Raw genomic sequence first — 25,602 nt, forward strand, 5'->3', positions numbered from 1 at the left:
TAGCAGTTATCGCAGAAATAGAGAATTATAGAAGACATTGATTTATTCAGTTTAAAGACACTAGGCCCTAGGGATACAGAGATGATTATATTAAAATGATGTTAGGATTTTACTTCTGTCAGAGGAAGGACCTGCACTGCCCCACAACACTGACCGGTGAGTGAGACCCCAGGGGAACAACTCTGAGGGGTGAGGACATTTGAGTTGTGTCCTGAAGGATGAATAGAAATTGCCTGTTTGGAAGAGCACACGAGGTGGCAAGATAGCCCACGCAAGGGCACAGAGTGGCAGAATGGTGGGGTGCCTCCAGGGAGAGTCCAGTGTGGCCAGTGTGGAAGGGAGGGAAAGCCGAGAACAGGAGCATCAGCTGGAGCCACTCGCAGGGCAATGTCCGTCCAGGCCTTGAAGCTTAGCCTCTGTCTAAATGGCTGTGGGGAACACCAGCAAAGGACATTAAGTGTGGGGTCACGATCTGATATGCCTGCTAAACAGAAGCCCCCCGCCCTTGGGGGTGTGAAGGCTGGAGTGCAGGGGGGCTGCTGGGGATGAAGACCAGAGGAAGATCCATGGCAGCAGTCTGGTGACAGTATGGTGGGGCCAGACCAGGCAGTTATGGCAGGCATGGAGGGGAGGGGACACACCCCAGAGTATTTAGGAGGAGGACTCTTGGGCCTGGTTGGCAGAAATGGCATGATGAAGAAAGAGGAGCTGGTGGTGCCTTAGGGGCACCTGGTGTCAGGGACTGTGGGACAGCATCACCCTGGGCCTAGGGAAGAACAGTTAGAGGGTAACAGCAAGGGACGCAGTGAGAGTTGGTGCCTGGGAGAAAGAGAGCACCCGCCTAGTGCCTGTGACGGAGTGGGTGCTCAGCAAATACTTGACAAGGAAGATCAGATGGACCCCTGGGTCTGGATCTCTGGAAGGAAAGTAGAGTGCAAGGTAGAGATTTGAGCATCACCAGCACAAGGGCGGCCGGAGGGGTGAGATGCTAAACCACACCACATCCTTCCATTGTGTTCTTGACCTTTGGACTGAAGAGACCTGTTTCCACCTCTGTTCTTAGAGACAAGTCTACTCTGTTCCTACAGGGCTATACAACTCCCATCTTGTCGCTAAAATAGGGATTTGAGTTAGATGACCAGTTACAGAAATCTATAACTCTGTGGATATAATTGCCTGGGAGCATTGAGCCCTGACCCTGGGCAGTCACAAGGAACGTCCCCATGCCAACTGAGAAACTTCTCTTTGCAGCCACAGTGACGTTACCATCCCTGACCTGGGGCATTTATAGTGATTCAGAGAGCCCCCAGTTCTATGCCTGTGGTGGACTTAGGGATAGGGGCAGTGCTCTAAGTAACACCCCTTGCTTCACCACCTGCGCTCAGAACCAGTAAGGAAATAGACAAAGGTGAGGAAGATGCAGATCAGGGTCAGTTTTCTTAGCAGTGGGCTGAGCTGAAGGGTGCAGTGTGGGGACATGATAAAAAGGAAAATGAATAAGGAAATTGAGAGGAAACCTCACAGTTAGAAGGGGATGTAGTTGTGGGATGCAGTTAGGGCACAATCAAGTGCCCTAACACGCACCCTCCTTGACTCTGCTCCCCGGAACTACAGGCCTCCCTGTCCCAAGGCCTGGGGCTGCCCCAGGATGCCTAAGGGGAGTGGGAAGAAAGCTGCACCCTGACCCCAGCAGGCTGGATATTTACAATCTTGGTTCAGTAGCATCTTGAAGCAAGTGAACTATCAGTTGCACTGAGACTGATCCCTTGTTCTTGATTTCACGATACATTTCCTGGCTCTTGGTGTCTCTGCACTGCTGGTGAAGAGGATGGAGCATGATTCCTCTGAGACAGAGTCATGGGCCTTGCTGTCTTCCATTGAATTCAGTTCCAAGCACTGATTTCGGGTACCCACTATGCGCCGGGCAGCACGCTAGGTGCTAGGGTCCATGGCATTCCTGGGCTCCTGCCGGTTCACTCAAGGAGCACAAACTGGTTCTCTCTTGAGAGCAGGGTGTGTGAAACACGGCACTGTTGGCATTTAGAGCTGGGTCATTCTGTGTTGTGTGGACTGTCTTGGGCATTGGAGAATGTTGGTGGCATCCCTGGCCTCTGTCCACTGGATGCCAGTAGCATCACCCTCCAAGTAGTAGCAATCAAAAGTATCTTTACATATCACCAAATGTCCCCCTGGGGGATCAGTTTGCTCCTGGCTGAGAACCACATCTCTAGGGCTGTGCCACCCAGTATGGTAGCCAGGGGCCACGTGTGGCTAGTGAGCTCCTGAGACGTGGCTCGAGTATATTGAGATGAGCTGTGAGTGTAATATACACACTGGACTTTGAGCACTTAGTATGAAAAAAATGAGAAATGTCCTATTAGTAATTTTTAATGTATTTATGGTGTCTTAAAATGACAATATTTTGGATCTATTGGGTTAAATAAAATATAGTATTGGGATTAATTTTACCCGTTTCTGTTTACCATTTCTAGTGTGGCTCTGAGAAAATTTATATTGCACATAAGGCTCGCATTCTCTCTCTCTTGGGTCTAGAGCCACACCAGCCCCATGTGGTGGGTGAGGGCTCAGACTGCAGAGTCAGACCCACCCAAGGCCATGTCCTAGCCTCGTCGCTTCCTAGCTCTGTGATCTTTAGTAAGCTACTGAGCTTCTCTGGGTCTCACAGTGGCAGTCACTTTCTCCAAGACCTCAGATCAAAGTTCCCAAACTTGGGGGGAGATGGTGAACTTTGTACGATTCTGATGTTGAAGCTGGTATTTTCTGGACATTCTTGGGGGGTCCTTCTGTGGCACTCAGGGCTGTTGTCACTATCAAGGTGTTACCCACCTCCCTTCCCCCATCCCCTCTGTTCCCAGAGAGAACAAAGTGTTTTTTTCTCAATGGGTCCAGGCATCTCTGCGGCCCTGTGGCATGAGCAGGGAGCAGGTGGGATTGCTTTCCCCAATGTGCACCTCTTTCCAGCATGGCGCCTTTACCCAGCATCTCCCATGACTCCTTCCACCTCCCCTTCTCCCAGTAATCTCCCCAGGCCTGGTTTCTCTTTATTTGGCCTTTCCTGACCCTTGGCAATTTGCAAATCTGTCCAACATCTCCCCTTCTGTTTTGGCCTCTGAACCTGTAAATAGCTCCCAGTCGAAGTCCTGGCTGCATTATGACAGTTTGTACGCTTGTACTGTATTCCTTTTCTCAGACTTTTAAAAAGTCTCATCTACGCACTTGCTCAATACAGAAGAGCAGCTTCCAAAAAAGGAATCTTTTATTACAGCATGAACAATGTAGTCGGGAGTTGCCTCAGCGTGACATGCTGCTTGCAGCAACGACGAGCCCTGTGAAGCATGTGAGATGGTCCAGGCGAGGTCCTGGACCCAGGATGGTGAAAAGAAATGAAGTCTGGGCTCTGCTCTCTGTGGAAGCTTCATCCTGGGCCAGAGCTGGGCCTGTAAATAAATCACGATGTGCTGTAATCAGCTGTAAAGTCAGCTGTGTGCCTAGTGCTCGGGCCAGTGGGAGGGGGCAGAAGTTCTGCCCAAGAAGGCCTCACCAAGGGATCACCTGGGGACTGCCCGACGACAGGGCAGATGGTGGCCCACAGGAAAGGCATTGCTGCTAATAGCGAGGCAGTGACACACAGATTGCATTCCTGTAGGAGGCACCAGGACACCCTCCCTCCAGCCTGTGCCTCCTCTCTCAACAAAAGGCACCTGTTATACTGGCTGGCGGGCCATGGTCACAACTTGGCCACAGCCTTAGGCCAGTCACTTAGCCTTCCTGAGCCTCAGTTTCCTCACCTATTAAAGGTAGATAATGGAGTTGTCATGATGATTAGAAGTACAGAGCCTGGCACAGTGAGCACTTATTAAATGGAAGATGACATTATTATTATTAAAACTTTGAAAACGGTTACCCTCCATGACTCCTCAGGAGGCTCGAATCTGTGCAAAGCCCAGTGCTGGGAATTTGGGAGAAGGAAGCAAACAATGACAGTTGCCACTGAATCAGAATCTAGATTCCAGAGAGCTCTAGAATCCAACTCTGGAAAATACTCGGGCCGATCCCCTCTCTCAAGCTGATGAGGTGCCACCTCTGGACCTCAGTTTCCCCATCTGTGCCATGGGGAGGGTGCAGAGCTACCTCTTATAACCCTTCCGTTCTGGCTTTCAGTGGTTCCCTGTCCAGGGCTATAACCTGGAGCATTTGGAAGCAGCCTTGCTTGACCATGGCTGCTGGGTGCTCCCCATCCCTTTCCCGTTGGCCTCCAGCCAAAGGCCAACTCAGGCAAACTCACTATGCCCTACTCTGCACTGCAAGCCTGCAGCGCACTTGGCCCAGGGCTCTGGTGGGTGGAGACCAGGGCTAAGGAGGGATGATCTTACACTGAGAGCTGCGGACTGGACAGGTGTTGGAGCCTTAGAGAGGGAGGCTCAGGCAGGCTGGAAACATACGAGCTCCAGGGCCAGCTCCAGAGGCAAAGGTGCTACCCCAGATCATTGGTAATAGCCAGCAAAAGAGAAAGGATGCTTTTTCCAGCACATTTTCCCAATCGGCATCCTCTTCCAGCTCCCTGAACCCTAACTCATCCTTTGCCCTCCCCACCCTTCAGCGCCCCCACCCAGGTCTTGGAGATCTCTGTGCTGTCTTTTGTGGAGCGGCTGCTGTCTTGCACTCAGAGTCTCTGTCGGGTAGGCCTTCAGCCTTTGCACAACGACTCAGAGGGTGTGGGAGGAGCTCAGTTACTCTTCTTCTCACCTGGCACTTAGAGAAAACAAGTCTCAGAGTCTCATGGTATGTGGTTGGTGGACCCGGGGACCTGCACCTGGTCAGTGTTGTCCAGGTTTGAGCTCTGCCTGGAGCAAAAACAAGAGCTTGCCCATGCTGTGTTGCGGTCCTTACATGGTAGCAAATCTCAGAACAGAGGAGCCACTCAGGCTGGCATGGGATTGTTTGCTCTTTCTCACTTTTGGCAGCTTCTACCCTCTGCTGGTACCAGCAGTGCTGGAGTTCTGGTCTAGCAGCACCCTTCCCTCCGGCAGGAAAGGGTGGTTCTCCAGCATCACCTCAAAGCCAGTGGGTGCCAGGGCTGGGCCTGGAACCAGCGGGTCCCCAGGGCTCCAAAGAAATTGCTGTCTTCCCCACTTCTACCCCTGGGAACATGAAGTGATTTCCATCTGTTTCAGAAAATTGTGCCTTTGGATAGTGAGCCCTGTGATGGTAGGAAACACTCCTTTCTCCCCTCAGCCACAAACTGACCAAGTGGTGGTTCCCATGGCAACTGTGGTGTTGCCGGGCAGCCATGGACCCTGGCCAAAATGCAACGGTGTCCTTCAAAGTGGGGAAGGAGCCTGCCCCTTGCAGGGGCCTGCATGATGGTCCACAGGCTGGCCAAGGTGGGTAGGGGTCCATGGAAGAGTGGGCATGGCCCTGAAGGGCCTCACTTCCCTGCCCCCAGTTCATAGGGCCCTGCAGGTGCCCCTCCCTCCTGCTCCCCAGCTGGGAACCACTCCCCAGTCCCTTGTCACTTTGACTTTTTATCCTCAGGGTCTGTGCCCCTGGCCTTTCCTGTCAGGGACCCAGCTCAGTGATCTAGTGCCCCTTTTAGGAAAGAGGATCAGAATCCATTAGGATTGAATTCTCTAACCGATCTGGGTGATAGGAAGATTCAGAGTAGGTTGACTCAGTAGTGTCACATAAGGACCTAGGGTTAAAGCCACTTCCAGGGTCCACCCAAAGGTCCTCTCCTAGCCAGGTGTGAGGGCATTTTTTTCTCCAAGTATTGAGCCCTCCAAAAGGTCAGAAACTCCCCTCTCCTATAGGAGTGGTGTCCAAGTGTTCCTTGCATCCCCGGGTGACAATTTCCTCCTGGGGCAATCCTAATCTATCCATTGAATCCATCCAGTGCTCATTCTGCATATTGAGGCCTTGCTGCATGCAAGGTTTTCCTTAGATAAAAACAATCAACATCTCTCTCTCCCTACCCAACCAAATGTTCAATCATCCAAAGAGAATGAGCTGATTGTTTTTGAATCTCTACCCACCCCTCCCCACCAAGAAAGAATTATAGATAGGTCCCAGGGCCCATACCACTGGCAGATTCCCTGTTACGCTTCTAACTGTGAGGCTTCCTCTCAATTTCCTTATCTATTTTCCTTTTTTTTTTTTTTTTTTTTTTTTTTTGAGATGGAGGGAGTCTCCGTCTGTGGCCCAGGCTGGACCTCATTGCAGCCTCCACCTCCTAGGCTCAAACGATCCTCCTGCCTTAGCCTCCCAAGGTAGCTGGGACTGCAGATGTGAGCCGCCATGGCTGGCTAATTTTTGTATTTTTGGTAGAGATGGCATTTCACCATGTTGCCCAGGCTGGTCTTGAACACCTGAGTTCAAGGGATCCGCCCACCTCGGCCTCCCAAAGTGCTAGGATTACAGGAGTGAGCCACCACTCCCTGCCCCACTTACTCTTTATTTCTACATACTATGAGCACAATAAGTCCTTGTTGATGAGTAAATACATAATGAAAAATGTCCTAGCCAAAGAGAAACTCTGACCAAGCCCTTCAAATGGGGGTCAGAACTGGAAAATTTATTGACAACTCCTATTGCAATCGAAATGTGTTAGAAGTGGGATCTCTAGGGTTAACAAAGCTGTCTGCTAAAAATGAAAGATTGGGTTTGTGTTTCACAACTACGTATATACTTCAAAAACAATGATCCTTGGCAAGGTACATCCTCGTTCCGTGCTTTCATATCATGATCTGTTCCTTCTCAAAGCAAGGATCCGGCTTGGATTAACAAACGCTCGCACTTCATTTGTTAGCAAAGATAAATGAGACTGTAATGAAGGCATGTGTCAATAGGCATTCTTTCCCTAGAGTCAGTGTGATGAAGAACAAGTTTTCATTTGTTGAATACATTAGCCTCAATCACTGGGAACTTGTAGTAATTAAAACTGGGCATATCTGAAATTTACCTTTGCACCATCTATGAAGAAAGCATCTACAAAGGGAAATAATAGTGTCAATAAAATTACAGAGAGGACTTTGGTCTAGATAGGAATAATAACTGGTTAAAGGCCCACAATTCATTAATGATATCAATAGAGAGAAGAATTGACCGTTAATTAAAGCAGATTGGGAATGGCCCTACTGAATCATTTATATAACACCCATTGTGTGCCTACTACTTTCTGGACAAGCTTGGACAGCATTGTTTTATTCTTAAATTTGGAAAGACCCTGTTAAGAGGATGAAAAGACAAGGCCAGATGCAGTGGCATGCACCTGTAATATCAGCTACTTGGGAGGCTGCAGTGAGAACATCCCTTGACCCCTAGAGTTCAGGACAAGCCTGGGCAGCAGAGGGAAACCCAGAGCCAGTCTCAAAAAAAAAAAAAAAAAAAAAAAAAAAAAAAAAAAAAAAGAAGGGGGAGGACAAAAAGACAAACTACAGAATGGGAGAAAACATTTGCAAATCACGTATCTGACAAAAATATGTGCATCTAGAATATATAAAGAACTCTCTGCCGGGTGCAGTGGCTCATACCTCTAATCCCAACACTTTGAGAAGACAAAGTGGAAGGATTTCTTGAGCCCAGGAGTTCAAGACCAGCCTGAGCAACATATTGAGACCCCATATCTCCAACAACAACAACAAAAATTAGCTGGGCATGGTTGTGCGTGCCTGTAGTCCCAGCTACTTGGGAGGCTTAGCTGGGAGGATTGCTTGAACCCAGGATGTTCAGGCTACAGTTAGCCATGATCGCACCACTGCATTCTAGTCTGGGTAACAGAGCAAGACCCTGTCTCAAAAAATAAGTAAATAAATAAAGACAAGTAACCCAATCAAAAATGGGCAAAGGATCTGAGTAGACATTTTTGCCAAGAATATATGGAAATGGCCAAGAAACACATGAACAGACTCTCAACAGTCACTAATCATCAGACATGCAAATCAAAAAAACCACCATGAGATACACTTCACACCCACTAGGGTGACTATCATAAAAAAGGATGGACAGTAACAAGTGTTGACAAGGGCGTGGAGAAATTAGAATCCTCATACCTTGCTGGTGGGAATATAAAATGGTGCTGTCACTTTGGAAAACAGTATGACAGTTTCTTAAACATACAGAATTGCCATATGACTGAGAAATTCTACTTCTAGGTTTATACCCAAGAGAAGTAAAAACATATCCACACAAAAACTTGTACACGAATGTTCATAGCAGCATTGCTTGTAGTAGCCAAAATGTGGAAACTACCCAAATGTCCATCAACTGATGAGTGGAAAAATACAATGTGATATATCCATACAGTAGAATATTATTCAGCCATAAAGAAAAATATTCAATTAGAAATGGGCAAAACACATGAACAGACATTTCACCAAACAGGATACACAGATAGCAAACCATCACATGAAAGAATGTTCAACATCATTAATTATTTGAGAAACGCAAATTAAAACCACAATGAGATATCACTCTTCACCTATTGGAATGGTTAAAATAAAAAGTAGGAATAACACTAAAGGCTGGTGAGGATGGGAAGAAATTGAATCACCCCTGCATTCTTGGTGGGAATGTCAAATGGTGTGGCCTCTCTGGAAAGGAGTTTGGCAGTTCCTTTGAAAACTAGAGGCTGGATATGGTAGCTCATGCTGGTAATTTCAACATTTTGGGAGAACAAGGTGGGAGGATTGCTTAAGGCTAGGAGTTCCTCATCTCTACCAAAAATTTAAAAATTAGCTGGGTGTAATGGTGCATGCCTGTGGTCCCAGGTACTTGGGAGACTGAGGAACACTTGAGTATGGGAGGTTGAGTTTGCAGTGAGCCATGATGGCACCACTGCACTCCAGCCTTGGCAACAGAGTGAGACCCCTTCTTCAAAAAATGATAGGAAATTACAGATGACCTTACCACATGACCCAGCAATTTCACTCTTGGGCATATATCCCAGAGAGATGAAAACACATTTTTCACACAGAAACTTGTACGTCAATGTTTACAGCAGTTTCGTGCATAGTAACTAAAAGCTGGAAACCATCCAAATGTCCTTCAGTGGATGAATGGCTAAACAAACCCATGGTATATCCATGCTACAGAATATTACTCAGCAATAAAAGGCAATGAACTATTGATTCACGGAACAACTTGGATGAACCACAAGGAAGTTACACTGAAAAAAGCCAGTCTCCAAAAGATATATACTTTGTGATTCAACTTATATGACATTCGTGAAATAATACGGTCATAGAGACAGGAACAGATTAGTTGTCAGGGCTAGTGATGGGGAGGGGCTAGATGTGGCTATGAAGGGATAGCACAAGGGAGCTCTATGGTATTGAATGAACTAAATATGTTGATTGTGGTGACTGCGCAAAGCTACCTATGTAATAAAATTGCCAAATACTGTACAAACACACGCACACATAAATGAGTGCATATAAAACTGCTGACATCTGAATAGCGTCTGGGGATTGCATCGAGGTCAGTTTCCAGGTTTTGACATTGTGCTCTAATTATTACCGATGGAACCACTGGGGGGAACTGGGTGAAGGGTACACAGGACTTCCCTATTCATTTATTTGCAACTTCTTGTAAGTCTATAAGCATTCCAAAATAAACCATTTTATGAATACAGTTATTTATTTTATTAATGCAATTAAATAAATATTTGAGAACTGGCAATGTACCAACCACCATGGGATATGCTGGGGGTTCTGTGCAAAACAAGATGCACACGCAGTCTCTGCTCTTGACAGTTCATTTGCATTACTGAATGATATAACTGAATTTCTCTCTCTCTTTTTTAGCATTTTTTTTTTTTTTTGAGACAGAGTCTCACTCTGTTGCCCAAGCTAGAGTGCAGTGGTACAATCTTGGCTCACTACAACCTCTGTCTCCTGGGTTCAAATGATTCTCCTGCCTCAGCATCTCAAGTAGCTGGGATTACAGGCACCTGCCACAACGCTCAGCTAATTTTTGTATTTTTGGCGGAGACGGTGTTTCATCACATTGGCCAGGCTGGTCTCAAACTCCTGACCGCAAGTGATCCACTTGCCTCAGCCTCCTAAAGTGCTGGGATTACAGGCGTGAGCCACTGTGCCCAGTCTCTCTTTCTTAGCATTTTTAAAGTTGTTTATTAAATTATACAAAAAACTTCCATTTAAAAAATGTATTTTAATTTGGGGGTACAAGTGGGTTTTGGTTACATAAGCTCTTTAGTGATGATTTCTGAGATTTTGGTGCACCTATCACCTAAGCAGTGTACACTACACTCAACTTGTAGTCTTTTATCCCTCACCCCACACGCGGCTTTCCCACCCCACTCCCCAAAGTCCATTCTATCACTCTTATGCCTTTGCATCCTCATAGCTTAGCTCCCACTTATAAGTAACAACATGTGACATATAGTTTTCCATTCCTGAAAAACTGAACCTCTTTAAAAACAAAAACACCTAATCGCTTTCAGTTCTTCATGGATGTTCTATTTTGATGTTGAGATTGTGAGTGCCAGGGGCTGGGCTGGCATGCATGTACCCAGCATCTCTACCTGCCCCTGACCCAGCCTTGAGGGTGAGTCACCAGTGAAAGGTTTCCTTTCTTCTGAGCCAGGGCAGAGTCTGATTGTTGTCACCTGCTGTCACCTTGGAGCACACTGGGTTCTGTCTGGTGCCTGTTCTCACACCTCACCTCTTGAGAAGGTTTGGACAGGGTCTGGTATGTTTCCCCTGAGGCTTTTGCTGAGGGATATGGGAGAATGTACTCAGTGTGACAAGTCTTGGGAACTGCTGGAGCTGGCAATTTTGTTGGGAGGAGCAGGCTGGCGGGCTCCCTGCCCAGGGCCGAAGCAGGTGCTGTCAGAACTGTCTTGACGGGTTCATGGGTGACATGGTCTCCTGGGCAGTAGGTGGCATGGGGGCTTGTCAGATGTATTAGTAGGGTTTTGAGCTGCTACTGAAAGCAGCATGAGCTGAGAGGACACTGGAAACCATGGGTTTTAGAGAAAAATCTTGACTATGTCTCCGCTTACATAAGTCATATATGCTTATTATAAAAACTCGCAGGAAAACAATGCAGGAAGTGAAATTCAGTCTGTGTGTGTGTGTGTGTGTGTGTGTGTGTGTGTGTGTGTGTTTCTAGTTTTAATAACAGCTTTATTCAGATATGTTTATTTAATGTATCAGTATCTTTTTACTAGATAACAGCTTTATTCAGATGTGTTTAATGTATTCAGTATCTTCCAAGATCAAGGCGCTGGTGCAGAAAAAATTTTTTTTAAGTATTAAATATCATACAGTTCAGCAATTTAAGGCATACAATTCAATGGCTTTTAGTGTATCACAGAGTTGTGCAACCGTCATCACAGTCAATTAAGAACATTTCATCACCTCAAAAAAGAAACCTTGTATTGCGTAACAGCATGAATGTACTCAATGCCACTGAACTGTACACTTAAAAATGATTAAAATGCTAAATTGTGTGTTATTTATAGTTTACCATTATAAAAAAGAAAGAATGAATGAAATCCATACCCTTTAGCTGGCATACCCCTATCTCCCCCTAACCCCAGCCCTAAGCAACCGCTAATATCCTTTCTGTCTCTGTTTATTTGGCCCGCTCTGGATCTTAACACCTGAAGGCCCCTTTTGCCCGACTGTTCTTTACGGGTCCTCACTGTGTGGCAGGCATGGTGTTGGGCTCAGTGCAGGGGACAGGGAAAAGTGAGACCTGTTCCTGCCCCGGCTATAGTCCAAGAGCCCCTGCCTCTCACTCACAGTAAAACACACAGGTGGCATTTCCCTGATGGGCATTTTGGGCAGCACATCCTGTGTGTGGCTTTCGGGTGGGAGAGGGTGGAATCCCTGGGAAACGAAGGCTTTGGGGTAGAAGGTGGATCTGGAACTGGACTCTGGAGGTGCAGGGATTCTCTGTGCAGGACAAAGAGCATGAGCAGAGGCAAGGAGTTGGGAGTGAGGACTGTAGAAACAGGAGAGAGGGAAGAAAAAGCCCAGCCAACAGACAGGATTACTGTTGAGGAGCAATAGGAAATGAGACCCAGTGGGTCTATAAAACCCTTTCCCTGCACCCCTGCCTCACACCACATTGCCTTGCATGTGTAAAATGACAGTTCAGTAATATCCCCATTGACTGAACACATGGGCACTGTTCCAAGCCACTCCCATGGCATAATTTATTCATGCTTACAGTGATGTTTATGAGGTGGTGTAGTCGCTTCTTATGGCTGCCACTGCAAATTACACAAACTGGGAGCCTTAGAACAATATAAACTCATTCTCTCACAGTTCTGGAGGCCAGAAATCGAAAATCAAGGTGTGGACAGGCTTGGTTCCTTCTGGAGACTCCAGAAGCATCTGTTCCATGCCTCCCTCCTGGATTCCGGTGGTTGCTGCCAATCTTTGGCATTCCTTGGCTGGCATTCCTTGCATCACTACAATCTCCATCTCCAGCTTCCCATGGCTTTCCCCTCTCTGGGTCTGTGTCCCATGCCCTCAACATGGCCTTCTTTTTTTTGGAGACAGAGTCTCGCTGTACCCTCCAGGCTGGAGTGCAGTGGCACGATCTCACCTCTGCCTCCTGGGTTAAAGCGATTCTCATGCCTCAGCCTCCCGAGGCGCCCACTACCACTCCTGGCTAATTTTTTTATTTCTAATAGAGACAGATTTCACAGTTCTGGCCAGCCTGGTCTCAAACTCCTGACCTTAGGTGATCCACCTGCCTCAGCCTCCCAAAGTGCTTGGATTACATGCGTGAGCTGTCGCACCCAGCCCATGTGGCCTTCTGATAAGTACACCAGCCATTGGATTTAGGGCCCACTCTAATGCAGTATGAGGTCAGCTTGGTTACATCTACAAAGACCCTATTTCCAAATAAGGTCACATTCACATGTATTAGAGATTCACATGTATTCACATGTATCACATTCACATATCTTGTGCAGGAACACAAGTCAATCCTCAACAGGTGGGTACTTTACTACCCCTGTTGTGTTCCTCTGTTCTTGCATTGCTATAAAGAAAGAGACTGGGTAATTTATAAGAAAAGAAGTTTAACTGGGTATAGTTCTGCAGGCTGTACAGGAAGCATGATGCTGGCATCTGCTCAGCTTCTGAGGAGGTCTCAGGAAACTTACAATCATGATGGAAGGCAAAGGGGGAACAAGGTGTCTCACATGGTGGGAGCAGAGCAAGGTGGGGGGCAGGTGCCACACACTCTTAAACAAGCAAATTTCATGAGACCCCTATCAGAGAACAGCACTAAGCGGGTGGTGCTAAACCATTCATGAAGGACCCACCCTCATGATCCCATCACCTCCCACCGGGTCCCACCTCCAACACTGGGGATAACAATTGCACATGAGATTTGGGTGGGAACACAGATCCACACCATATCACCTGTTTTATAGGTGAAGAAACTGAGGCACAGAGAGGAGAAGCAACAACCTCGAAACATGCTCACGTGCAGGTGGCGTGGCCTGGGAACCCACACGCAAGACACCTGGCCAGTGTGGTACAGGACAGGGGACAGTCTAGAAGCTAAACTCACCACCCATCAGAACAAAGGATTGTTTGTCTTGTGCCAATTTGCACTCACTTGTGTTCTAGAAAGGTGCGAGGCTGTTTGTTGGGACTTCCTCAAGTCTGCGGTGTTCCTTTGGGGCCCTAGAGGGAAGGGCCATCAGTCACATGGTAAGTGGTCCAAGACCCTCTCCATGATGCCCCTGTGGCCTTTACCCCTCTGGGGTATCTTTCCCAGGCAGACTTTTAGCAAACATTCATCAATCTTCCATGCACTGTGCTGGACACTAAGGGAGACACAAAGATGGACCAAACCCTGCCCCAGCATGCAGGACCTCCCCGTGTGTGGCCTTGGTGTGAAGGGATGCTGTTTGCATAGTCAGGAATGGAAAGACGGCAGAAGGGGCGGGGGCTGGGGCCAGGGGAGAGGTTTCATTGCAAAGAAACAAGCATGAGTCTTAAGCATTGCTTATGATTTTACAAATCTGGGGTTTTAACAGTAAAACAGTAATCGGGCCTCTGCATATAGCACCGTGTTGGGCCCTGTTGGGCTGCCAAAGCGAGTAAGCCCTAGTTCCTGCACTAATGGCTAACCTATTATCTAGTGGACTAAGTACCAAAGCCTTGTAGGGATGCTGTTTCAGGAAGGGAGTCCAGGGCTTTGTGTAAAGTGCCAGCAGGCACAGAAGGGGGCGTGACTGACTTTATCTTCAAAGTTTATCTGTGTTCTGCAAAAATCAGGCCTTCCCTCAATGGGAAGGAAAGCTACTGATTGTTGAGTATGCCTGGTATGTAGGCTGGACTTTTTGTGTGCATTACCACTAACCCACTCCAGGCATTCCTGAGGAAAGTCCTTCCTTCCATTCCTATCTTATATATGGAGCCTCTGTCTCCCCTCCCTGCTGCTGGAAGTCTTTTGGCCCCAGCCTCCCTTGGCCACGCCTGTGCTGCCCCTTGTGGAAGGAGTCGGCAGCGCGCCACATGCAGGCACTAGGTGGCACTGGGACGCCCGGGCCATCCTGTGAATTCCAACACCACCAGCCAGGATCTCTCAGACTTAAGTCATTTGTAGGCATCCTCCAAATGCCTCCTGTACCACCATCTAGTTAATATTTTACTTAAATTCTCCTTTAAAATGTTGTCTCTGTCCCAGTGGGAAACTATGATCTCCTTGCCATAGACAAATACATATTTTTTAAATTATGTGAACCGTTAAGAACAGTGTTTGATATGCAGAAAGAAGGCAAATATAAAAATGAAGTTAATTGAACACAACACATTGGTTTATGTATCGCCATAAGCATCTCACAGACCTCTAATGCTGTGGAGTGTGACCACAAACTAATGTCACCTATGTGCGTGTGGCTTTAGGGAAGAACTCCTTTCCCTTTACAGGTAGAAGGACAGAGGCACTGAGCGGGGAAAGGGCACACTTGAGGCCTCATTGTCCGTTCCAGGCTCAGAGCCAGACCTGGAATCTGGGTCCTGCCTTCCCTCTCCATCACATAGAAACTAGAACCTCGGGAGACCAGGACCACAGTGGGACATGCACGTGTTTCTTGGCCCCTCTGGAGCCAGAGGGCACTCATGTGGGGGTCCCACGTGTAGGGAGCATGACCGTGGGTGTGGGGAGTGTGAGGATGAGTCAGGAGTTGTGGGGCAGGTGCCTGCAGGGCACTGATGAACAGTGGGACCTCCAACAACCTGCTGAACCTCTCTGGTTCCTTCGCCCTAGCTCTCCCAAGCAGGGCAGAGCATGGTGCCGTGTTCTCCACTGGTCAGTCTGGCCCCAGCTGCAGGCATTGACGGCGGCATCCTGGCACCCTGTCCCTCCGAGGAGCCCCATCCACCTTGGCATGGATTTTGAACAAATGCTTTGATCCCTCTTCCTTGTCAGAGCTGTAAAATATCAGGGTAGCCCTCGCCCTTGGGTGAGCTGTATAGCCAATCAGGTTAGGTTCTGAGAGGCCCTGGAGATCTGGGTGACAGGCCAGTGGCCCCACTTCAGTGCCACAGACCCATGTTTCTCCTGGAGGCTGAGGCAGAACTGGGCAACGCCCTTCCTCCTGGCCTCTCCTGGGCCTCACAATTGCCAAGTTGTGAGACTGTTGCTTGGGATGACTGTGATCTATTAAATGTTTAATTCTGCATTTACAGTCTAGAACCTTCTGTGTTATTTTGTCCAAAATGATGAGTATATATTAACACCAGCTATCCTAATAGTGATATGGTTTGGCTGTGTCCTCACCCAAATCTCATCTTGAATTATAACTCCCATAATTCCCATATGTTGTGGGAAGGACCTGGTGGGAGATAATTGAATCAGAGAGGCAGTTTCCCCCATACTCTTCTCCTGGTAGTGAATAAGGCTCATGAGATGTGATGGCTTTATAAGGGGAAACCCCTTTTGCTTGGCTGTCATTCTCTGTCTGCCACCATGAAGACGTGCCTTTTGCCTTCCACCATAATTATGAGGCTTCACCAGCCACGGAGAACTGTGAGTCCATTAAACCTCTTTTTTTAAGTAAATTATCCAGTCTCCGGTATGTCTTTTTTTTTTTTTTTTTTTTTTCTCTAATTGAGACAGAGTCTCCCTCTGTTGTCCAGGTTGGAATGCTGTGGTACGGTCTCGGCTCTCTGCAGCCTCCGCCTCCCGGGTTCAAATGATTCTCCTGCCTCAGCCTCCCAAGTAGCTGGGATTATAGGCAACACACCTGGCTAATTTTTTGTATTTTTAGTAGAAACAGGTTTCACCATGTTGGCCAGGCTGGTCTTAAACTCCTGATCTTGTGATTCGCCCACCTCGGCCTCCCAAAGTGCTGGGATTACACACATGAGCCACTGCGCCTGGCCTGGGTATGTCTTTATCAGCAGCGTAAAAATTGGACTAATTACAAATAGGTAATCCTCTGAAATCTCAGTGGATTGACAAGGAAGTCCATTTCTCACTTAAGGTCCAGTTGACAGCTGATGTGTATGGAGCCGCATGCAGCCCAGCATGGGACCCAGAATGAGTGTGGCAGACATGCCCCCCCACCCAGTCCCTGCCACCTCCTTCCCCCCTTTTCCTTGGCGGGATACTTACCTCACCCAGGGCCCTTCTTCTCTCTCCCCAGTTTTGTACCTGGAAGGCTCAGCTCTTGTGTTTGAGGACATCTTCAGACTGATTGCGTTCTACTGTGTCAGTAGGTGAGTAGACCCGGCCCTGCAGGAGGTTGTCTGGTTGCAGCAAACATCCCATGCAACCCTGGGTAGGTACAGGGAACTTCACAAGGAAGCCCCAGAGAGAGGGGTGCGGCTCAGAGGATGCAGAGAGAGGGCACAGGCCCCTCTGGGAACCACAGGGGACTTGCTGGCTCTGAGGCTTTCTCACACTGTCTGATAAGAACCCCTCCCTTCTACACCTGCCCCTCTGGCTCACTGCCTGTCTCCCGGCTTCCTGTGTTATCAGCTTCAAGGACAGCCTGGAGTCCTGTGTGTACCAGGCCTCCTATTGCAGGGGTTCTAGAAGGAACTTCCTGTAGGGGCAGCAACAGGGGCTGATCCCCCTTTATGGGAGGTAACTTGTGATTACTAAGCAGCTGCTGGGTGGAGCGGGTGTCTGCTAACCACCCTGAGAACTGCCTGTTTATTCAAAACTGGTTTTGGGTCAGTAAGAATTTAAAAATACACTTTGGTGCCATAAGCCAATGACTTAAGCTACAGGAGCTTGACAAGGGCTGGTTAGAAACGGGGTGGGATGTGTTGGGGTCCAGTAGTGGGCTCCAGGCCCACAACTCCCTGCTGCGTCTGAAGAAAACCATGCTGAACCTAGAGCATCCCTCCCCACCTACCACGACCCTCCTGAGTCCAGATGGGCAGGAAAAGTGAGGCTGATAATGTCACCAGTGGAGGATGTCCAGATTCTCAGCGTCTTGAACAAAGAATTGGACAAAACACACAAAGCAAGGAAGGAATGAAGGGGTTTATTGAAAATGAAAGTACACTCCACAGTGTGGGAGCGGGCCCAAGCATAGGGCCTCATGGGCACTGTTATAGAATTTTGGGAATATTAAATACCCTCTAGAGGATTCCACTGGTTACTTGGGGTATGCCCTATGCAAATGAAGAGGATGAAGTAAAGTTACAAAGTCTTTTACTTGGCCTACGCCCTATGGAGAGGACATTTCCTGTAACAGCTGAAGTGTGAATCGGCCTTATGTTCCCTGCCTCCAGACCCTATTTTCCTGCCTCATCTCTTCCCTGAGAGGTGATCTCCATAAATCTTTATGGGAGGCAGAGAGACCAATGGTCTTCTTTTTTCTTTAACTGCTTCATGCTGGCTTGGGGCGTAGTCCCTACCTATTGGGGATCAAGGAACTCTCACCCTGCTCTGTATAGTGGAGGCAGGGTAGCTTCTTGATAGCCAGGGGTGGTGTCTTCACCTGCAACTGGCTGGAACCTTTGTTGCATGTTTATCTGAAGCTTGATGGTCTCTATGCGAGAGGAAATGAATTTGGTTAAAAGATTTAATGGGAACTTCACGGGGTGGATACCTATGTTGTCAAGAATGTTTGTTATAGAGATTTGCAGGAGAAAAAAATAAAACCTGGTCTGTTCTAGAATCTATGTGTTTCCTTAAAGTCTTAGCAAAAGCGACACCATTTTGGTTTGGTTTGTTGGGGCCTAGTGCATGAGCTTAGTCCAAAACAATGGCCTCCCCGAATTTTGTGTAACAAATTCCTGGCCAGGCGTGGTGGCCCACACCTGTAATCCCAGCACCCTGGGAGGCTGAGGCTGGTGCATCACTTGAGGTCAGGAGTTCGAGACCAGCCTGGCCAACATGGTGAAACCCCACTTCTACTAAAAACACCAAAAATTAGCCAGGCGTAGTGGCGAGTGCCTGTAACTCTAGCTACTCAGAAGGCTGAAACAGAAGAATTGCTTGAACCTGAGAGGCAGAGGTTGCAGTGAACTAAGATTGTACCATTGCACCCCAGCCTGGGCAACAAGAGCAAAACTCCATCTCAAAAATAAATAAATACATAAATAAATAAATAAAACAAACAAATAAATAAATTTAAAAATTCTCCCTTCTTGGTCACATTCTCACTTAGGTGAGAACCTAAGTGAGAACGTGACCAAAACTTAGGGCCTTAGTGCCACTCTCTGTTACACTCATTTTGGGTTTCTGGTCTTACTTAGCCCATCATTCATGGGTTATGGTGTCCTCATGGTAGCATATTTCTTTCAGCTCCTGTTATTCCAGCTGGAGAGAGACCATGTGACATTCTAGAGATGGCTGCATGCAAGCATTTAAAACCTTTGAGAGAATACAGGCCAACAGGAAGACTATTACTATGACTATTGGGAGGATAATAGTAAGAAATTGGAGTATGCTCCTTGCCCAAGGTCCCCGCAAGCCAAACCTCCTAAAATCAAAGAGACCAAAGAATGACTTAACTAAGCAGTTTCTCTGTCAATCCGCTAGCACTGAATTCCTATAATCTTCATTTGATATATTTCTCCGTAGGCCACATGTGCCAGCAGCTGCACATATATGTCTTTGTTCAGCCAAATCTATCATAACTTTCACAAGAAAATTTAAAGTCTGTTGTGTAACTGTAGCCTTTACAGTAGAATTTGGTGTAGAGCCTATCGTGAGGGATATATTGCTACTCATTGCTTCTTTTACTTTAAACCATTATTGTTATATTGCTAATCATTGCTTCTTTTACTTCTTTTACTTTAAACCATGGAAAAAGGACCTAATAAATGATGCCCTTCTAGAAGAGTGAAGGCCTCCTGGCAATGTTATCTTTAACCCATGATGTGGGTTAAGACAAATGAACCAATGTTTTGTTTCTGACTGATTATGAGGCGACCATAATGAGGTACCATCAAAGTTTTTTTAAACCTACATTGGGCCTTTGTCCTTTATCCATCAAAGTATAAGGTTCTCCATGTATAAGGCTGGTTGCAAACTCCTTCGTGAATAAAAGTACACCCCATAAGTGCACAAAACAGACCCCTTTTCCACTTCTATTATTCATAGAGGCATAAGCAAGGGAAAATGTTCAAAGATAAGAGTTTCATGATAGTGGAGGCCTTAATCTGTGAACTTGGGGAAAGCTGTTCACATCAAGGATGGCATCCTCTTTGGGGGAGAAACCTCCCTGGTTAGCCTTACCCCAAGGGTTCCAATGGGTATATAGTTCCAAGAGTATGGAGGGACCCTTCACAGTTTTGAGATTATGAACCCAAAGTTCCAGGTCCTGAAGTTTTGTTGTGTGTGGATGGCAAGGACAGTCTTTCTCTGATGTTCTCAGAAGATCTAAACTATAAAAAGCTTTTTTACCTGGTGAAAATACACTATCGGCTGGGCGCAGTGGCTCAAGCCTGTAATCCCAGCATTTTGGAAGGCCGAGACGGGCGGATCACGAGGTCAGGAGATCAAGACCATCCTGGCTAACCCGGTGAAACCCTGTCTCTACTAAAAAATACAAAAAGCTAGCCAGGTGAGGTGGCGGGTGCCTGTAGTCCCACCTACTCGGGAGGCTGAGGCAGGAGAATGGCATAAACCCGGGAGGCGGAGCTTGCAGTGAGCTGAGATCCGGCCACTGCACTCCAGCCTGGGCGACAGAGCGAGACTCCGTCTCAAAAAAAAAAAAAAAAAAAAAGAAAATACACTATAGCATAATAATCTACTGTTATAACATCAGCCCTCTTGCATGGGAAAGCTTTTATACAACCAGACACATGCATTGAAAATAACAATTGAATGAAATCCCTTTGTAAAATGTTTAAGTGGCCTACCAGGTGACCAATTTAACCTGAGGCTTTAATTGTTTTCCCAGGAATATGGGATCAAACATTGGTTATAAACTATGTTAGTAATTTCTAAGTCACTGCATCAATGTGTTCAATTTGGATCATTTTATCTTTTCCATGTTGAGTCATGGAATGCAGAACTCTTAGTACTAAAAGCTTTAAGGACTCAGGAAGGACAAGGTGGCCATCCTGGTTCTCCATGAGGCCATGCTTAATTAACATTACACTTATATTATCTTGGATACTAGTTGTTTTTCCAAATTAGGTACATAGCACGGACAAGAAAAAATTGTGTTGTGGTTTATAATAACTTAGCATAATAATCATAATTGATAGCATATACTTAGACATTAACATTTTAGAAATCCCATAAAATTTTGTAACACATACTAGTATTATTCACAAAAATATAACCTAAAGAAGACTGAACATCATTTTTGCAATCCCATGTACCCAAACATGTCAAATAATCATGTTTACTTCCTTTCTGGATATTTTCAGGGGCCCTCTGATCCATCAAAAAAATCAGGCATTAGGAAAGACAATTTTGAAACTGAAGTTTGATTTTGAAATTCCAGAGCACCATAAATTATTTATTTTGCCAAAATGACTCAGAAATTTAAAAAAAAAAAAACTTTTATAACCTTTTACAAAACAAACACACACACACACACACACACACACACACACACACACATTCTACTGTTCTTACTGTTCTTATACACCTTGCATGTAAAACTGTTTCTAGTAGTCTTTTTTTTTTTTTTTTTTTTTTGAGACGGAGTCTCGCTCTGTCGCCCTGGCTGGAGTGCAGTGGCGAGATCTCAGCTCTCTGCAAACTCCGCCTCCCGTGTTCACACCATTCTCCTGCCTCAGCCTCCCAAGTAGCTGGGACTACAGGTGCCCACCACCATGCCCAGCTAATTTTTTGTATTTTTAGTAGAGATGGGGTTTCACCGTGTTAGCCAGGATGGTCTCAATCTCCTGACCTCGTGATCTGCCCACCTCGGCCTCCCAAAGTGCTGGGATTATAAACATGAGCCACCATGCCCGGCCTCTAGTAGTCTTAATTGCATGTTATAATGGCGAATTTTAAAGTAAAACTTGGTAAGTTATGTTCTCATAAGGTTTGACTATTTCCAGCATAGCTAGAAGCGTGACCAACTCCACATGTCCCCAGGCCTTACCTAGCTGGAAAGCAGGCAAGTTAAACAATTTTCAAAAGCCAAAGAAGCAGCTTATGACCTTCAAGCATTTAGCAAACCCGATATTTGAACATAATTTGGGCCACTTGTTTACATTTTGAAGACATTTGTATTTTACCAATAGTCTTTAAAACAGTCTTTATTTCCCAAAGATTACTCAAGTCACATGAACTAAATAAAAGGCATTACGTTTTTCACTTTTCTGACAAAATATTTGACTTAAGCTTTTATTATTAAACCAATTAATTTAAAACTTTACAGGGGAGATAAACCGTGAATTTTCCTTTTTATTTAACCAGTTTGCACAGAGAGAGAGAAGCCAGAGACTGACTAGTAAGAAACTCTTACCCTTTTGCTGGCATGCCAGGTTTCTGGGTTCTCTCTCCCTGAGTGGTCCTAATGACCCTGCTTGACCATATGCAAACAAACACATGGCCATGAATTAAGAATATTCACAAATAGTTTACAAATTTTGGAGACATTAGGCAGAGAGAGAGAAATATGACTTAAATTCTATTTACAATAGTATACTCAAGACACTTAAATTATCAGGAAGCCTAAAATCCAAAAAGTTAGTTTAAAGATAGAAAGCTGATGTGCTCCATTAATTCCTGTGGGCCTGACAAAGGTAGCTTTGGAATTCCAGATAAATGGAATGAATGATGACTTACTAGAAATACATGGGAAACAAAATAACTATTCACAGAACCAACTAAAAGCCTTCCACTAGGAACTAAAAAAAAAAAAAAATCATAGTTTTATACATATGGATACATAAGCAAAGCCAGAGGAGAATAAACAGCAAGTGAATGAAAACTAGAAGCCAAAAACAAATAAACAGACAACCAACCCTAAATTTTCCTACTCAATTTACCTGGAGGCTACAGTGTTACCTAGGACCCCCAAAAAACCCACATGATGAATATTTTAATCCTGACACATAATTCAGTATCCTTAAGTTCACCAATATTTTCATACAGCCTGCGCAATTAAGAAATTCACTTTAGACATATGGCCAATAAGTACTACAGCACTATCCATGCAAAACAGTAAACATAGTGTGAAGCAACACAAGCATGTATGTGAGATTTGACTTTGCACTAAATCCAGCTTCATGCTTAACTGTATTAAAAAAAAAGAATTGCCAGGCCGGGCACGGTTGCTCATGCCTGTAATCCTAGCACTTTGGGAGATCGAGGCAGGTGGATCACGAGGTCAGGAGATGGAGACCATGCTGGTTAACATGGTGAAACCCCATCTCTACTAAAAATACAAAAATTAACCGGGTGTGGTGGCACATGCCTATAGTCCCAGCTACTCAGGAGGCTGAGGCAGGAGAATGGCATGAACCCGGGAGGCGGAGCTTGCAGTGAGCTGAGATCATGCCACTGCACTCCAGCCCGGGCGACAGAGCGAGACTCCATCTCAAAAAAAAAAGAATTGCCAAACTTCCGATGCATTTTTTACAATACTTCTTGTTTTACTGTCGATGAAAAGAGTCAAACTCTGTAAAATATTTTAAGAGATTTATTCTGAGCCAAATATGAGTAGCCATGGCCCGTGACCCAGCCCTCAGGAGGTCCTGAGAACATGTGCCCAAGGTGCTTGTGGTGCAGCTTGGTTTTACAGATTTTAGGGAGGCATGAGACATCAATCAAATACGATTAAGGAATACATGAATACGCTGGTTTGTTTCAGAAAGGCAGGACAACTTGAAAACTGTGGGGATGGGGAGCAGTGTTCCAGGCTATAGGTAAATTTAAACATTTTCTGGTTGACGATTGAGTTTTTTTCTAAGGACCTGGGATCAATAGAAAGGAAATGTTCATAAAAGATTGTGAAAACCCAAGGTTCTTTTGAAGGCTCATAGTGGCTGCCCTTAGAAACAATAGATGACATATGTCTCCTATTCAGACCCTTTAAAAGGTGCTAGACTCTGCCAGTTTTGGTAGACAACATGTAACAGTAAGTGTACATACAAATAAACACATCTAGATGTGTATACACACACATAAATGAAAATCCAGTAGCTTGGAACCTTAGCCCAGAGATAGCAATACAAGCTTACTGGCTTTACTTTGCTCCAATAGATAAGCCAATGAAGGCTGTGAACCAAAATTTCGGGTAAAGCGGTCTCTATGGTAGTTTGCTTTTTAAAGGCCAGACATCCCCAGACTCCAAAGAGTGCTGGAGCCAAACAGCACCAAAGGAGGGCATCACATATTTACCAGGCTCCCTGCTTAGAACAGCAGCACAAGTGGGATCCACGCAATGCCATCCCACTTTCCCAGTAGACAGTAAACTCCAGATTCTAAACAATTTGGGGGCCAAGCAGCATTGCAACTGCAAGAGAAAATTCTAAGGAGGTCTTAGTACTAGACCTCAGAACCTCTGCCAAGAGCATCCCCTTTGAGGAGGTTGAGGTCTGCAGGATCCCCCAGAGCATCCTCCTGTGGGCTCCAATCTTATAGTGTCAGATGTCTCTGACCTTAGGTGGGCACTGGTACCACTCTGCATGTGTTCCCTCCAGAGCCTGCTATGAGCTTTCCTTTGGTACCTGGGTGTAATCCCTGACTTTTAGCATCCTTATAATATGATAAGGCCATGCCTTCCCATGCTTCCTGTTCTGTTAGAAACAAATTTTTGGTGCCGCAAAGTGAACCCGGCACTCAGGCAAAAGTTTTCTCAGCAAGGCAATTTACTTCTGTAGAAAGGCACTTGTTGCATACAAGGCAGAGGCAAGGGGGAGCGTGCAAAACAGAGGAGAACAGGGGTTTCTTATCCCTAACGCAGACCCTGTTCCTGTGTCTTCCCCCTGTGGGCTGGGGTCGGACCGCACAATCTAGGCTAATTCCGATTGGGTACTGTTGACATCATCAAAGGAGGCGAGATGGGCCTTTGACAGGAAGGACAGGTACATCTTGGGGTGCATCTTGGGGTGTTTGGGAACAGCAGAGAGAGGGAGGGCTGATAGATGAATGGGTACAATTACCTTTTAGAATAGAACAAAGAACCAGGAACAGAAACTCTTTGAAGAGGAACTATTAGTTCTTAACAACAATTTCCTCCTCTTGAATTTATACATTTCCCTCTTTAAACTTATCTAACATGGCTTGGATTTGTTGATCTTTCAAGGGAAATAATTTATTACTATAGGATTTGGAAGAACTAGAGAAGGTTCGGTTAATAGCTGTCTCTGTAAGTCTTTGGACTAGTCCACGAATGCAGGGTATGATGCAGCATCCAACAACCATAAGCACAGCTATTGCGATTGCGAGAGAGGTAACAATAGAGGCCATGAGTCCTTTCCATTTACCAAACCAAGTTCCTAACCATCCTGTGAAAGGGTCACTTATCCCAGAATTTGTGGCTAATTCATCTGATAAGGAGGTAAGACCTTGTAAAGCTTTTGTAATTGTTCCATCAGGGGCTGTATTGTTGGGAATGTAGGTGCAGCATTGGGTTCCTATCATAACACAAACTCCACCTTTTTCTGCTAACATCATATCTAAGACCATCCTGTTTTCCCAAGCCATTTGGCTAGTAGGCCCTAATTGTTCAGCTATTCCTTTGATAGCATCCCTAGTGTAATTAATAAATCGCTGCTGGTTATAATAGATGTAATTTATCCAAGCTACATTTTTATTAATAGCTACCACTGGAAATAATGATTCAAATCCTGCAGCTACTTGGTTTCGGGCTTTGAATCTATCAGGTACCCCCCGTGGGACTCCAATTGCATCTATATAGACATGAGAGTCAAAAGATCCCTGAGGGGCCCCTCTTGTTTTACGGTGGTGTGGTTTCTCTTTTTCTCGTTGAAATGCCAGGGTGAAAGGGATGGCCAATTGAATTAGAGCACAAGTGCCACCCCAGTTACTTGGCAGGGTGGCCAGTAGGGATCCACCACAATACCACCATACATCAGCTCGGGGATGAACAAGGGGAGACTGATTGGTAAGCTCTTGGAAAGACTTAACCTCACCGCATCCCTTTAGGTCCCCAAGAAACTCCAAATTTTTTCCCCGTCGTGAGAGACA

General features: G+C 46.0%; 1 protein-coding gene across 2 annotated transcripts in view; it reads left to right on the top strand.

The window, feature by feature from the left end:
- RIN3 (Ras and Rab interactor 3) overlaps positions 1–25,602 on the top strand; it is a 183,932-nt gene that overhangs the window by 89,957 nt on the left and 68,373 nt on the right. For both annotated transcript variants that reach the window (XM_007987638.3, XM_007987637.3), the window contains exon 4: positions 16,664–16,736. In XM_007987638.3, coding sequence (XP_007985829.1) covers positions 16,664–16,736 — 73 coding nt within the window. The remainder of the gene's footprint in view (positions 1–16,663; positions 16,737–25,602) is intronic.

The sequence above is a fragment of the Chlorocebus sabaeus genome, chromosome 24, assembly GCF_047675955.1.
Source record: "Chlorocebus sabaeus isolate Y175 chromosome 24, mChlSab1.0.hap1, whole genome shotgun sequence".
Lineage (NCBI taxonomy): Eukaryota > Metazoa > Chordata > Mammalia > Primates > Cercopithecidae > Chlorocebus > Chlorocebus sabaeus.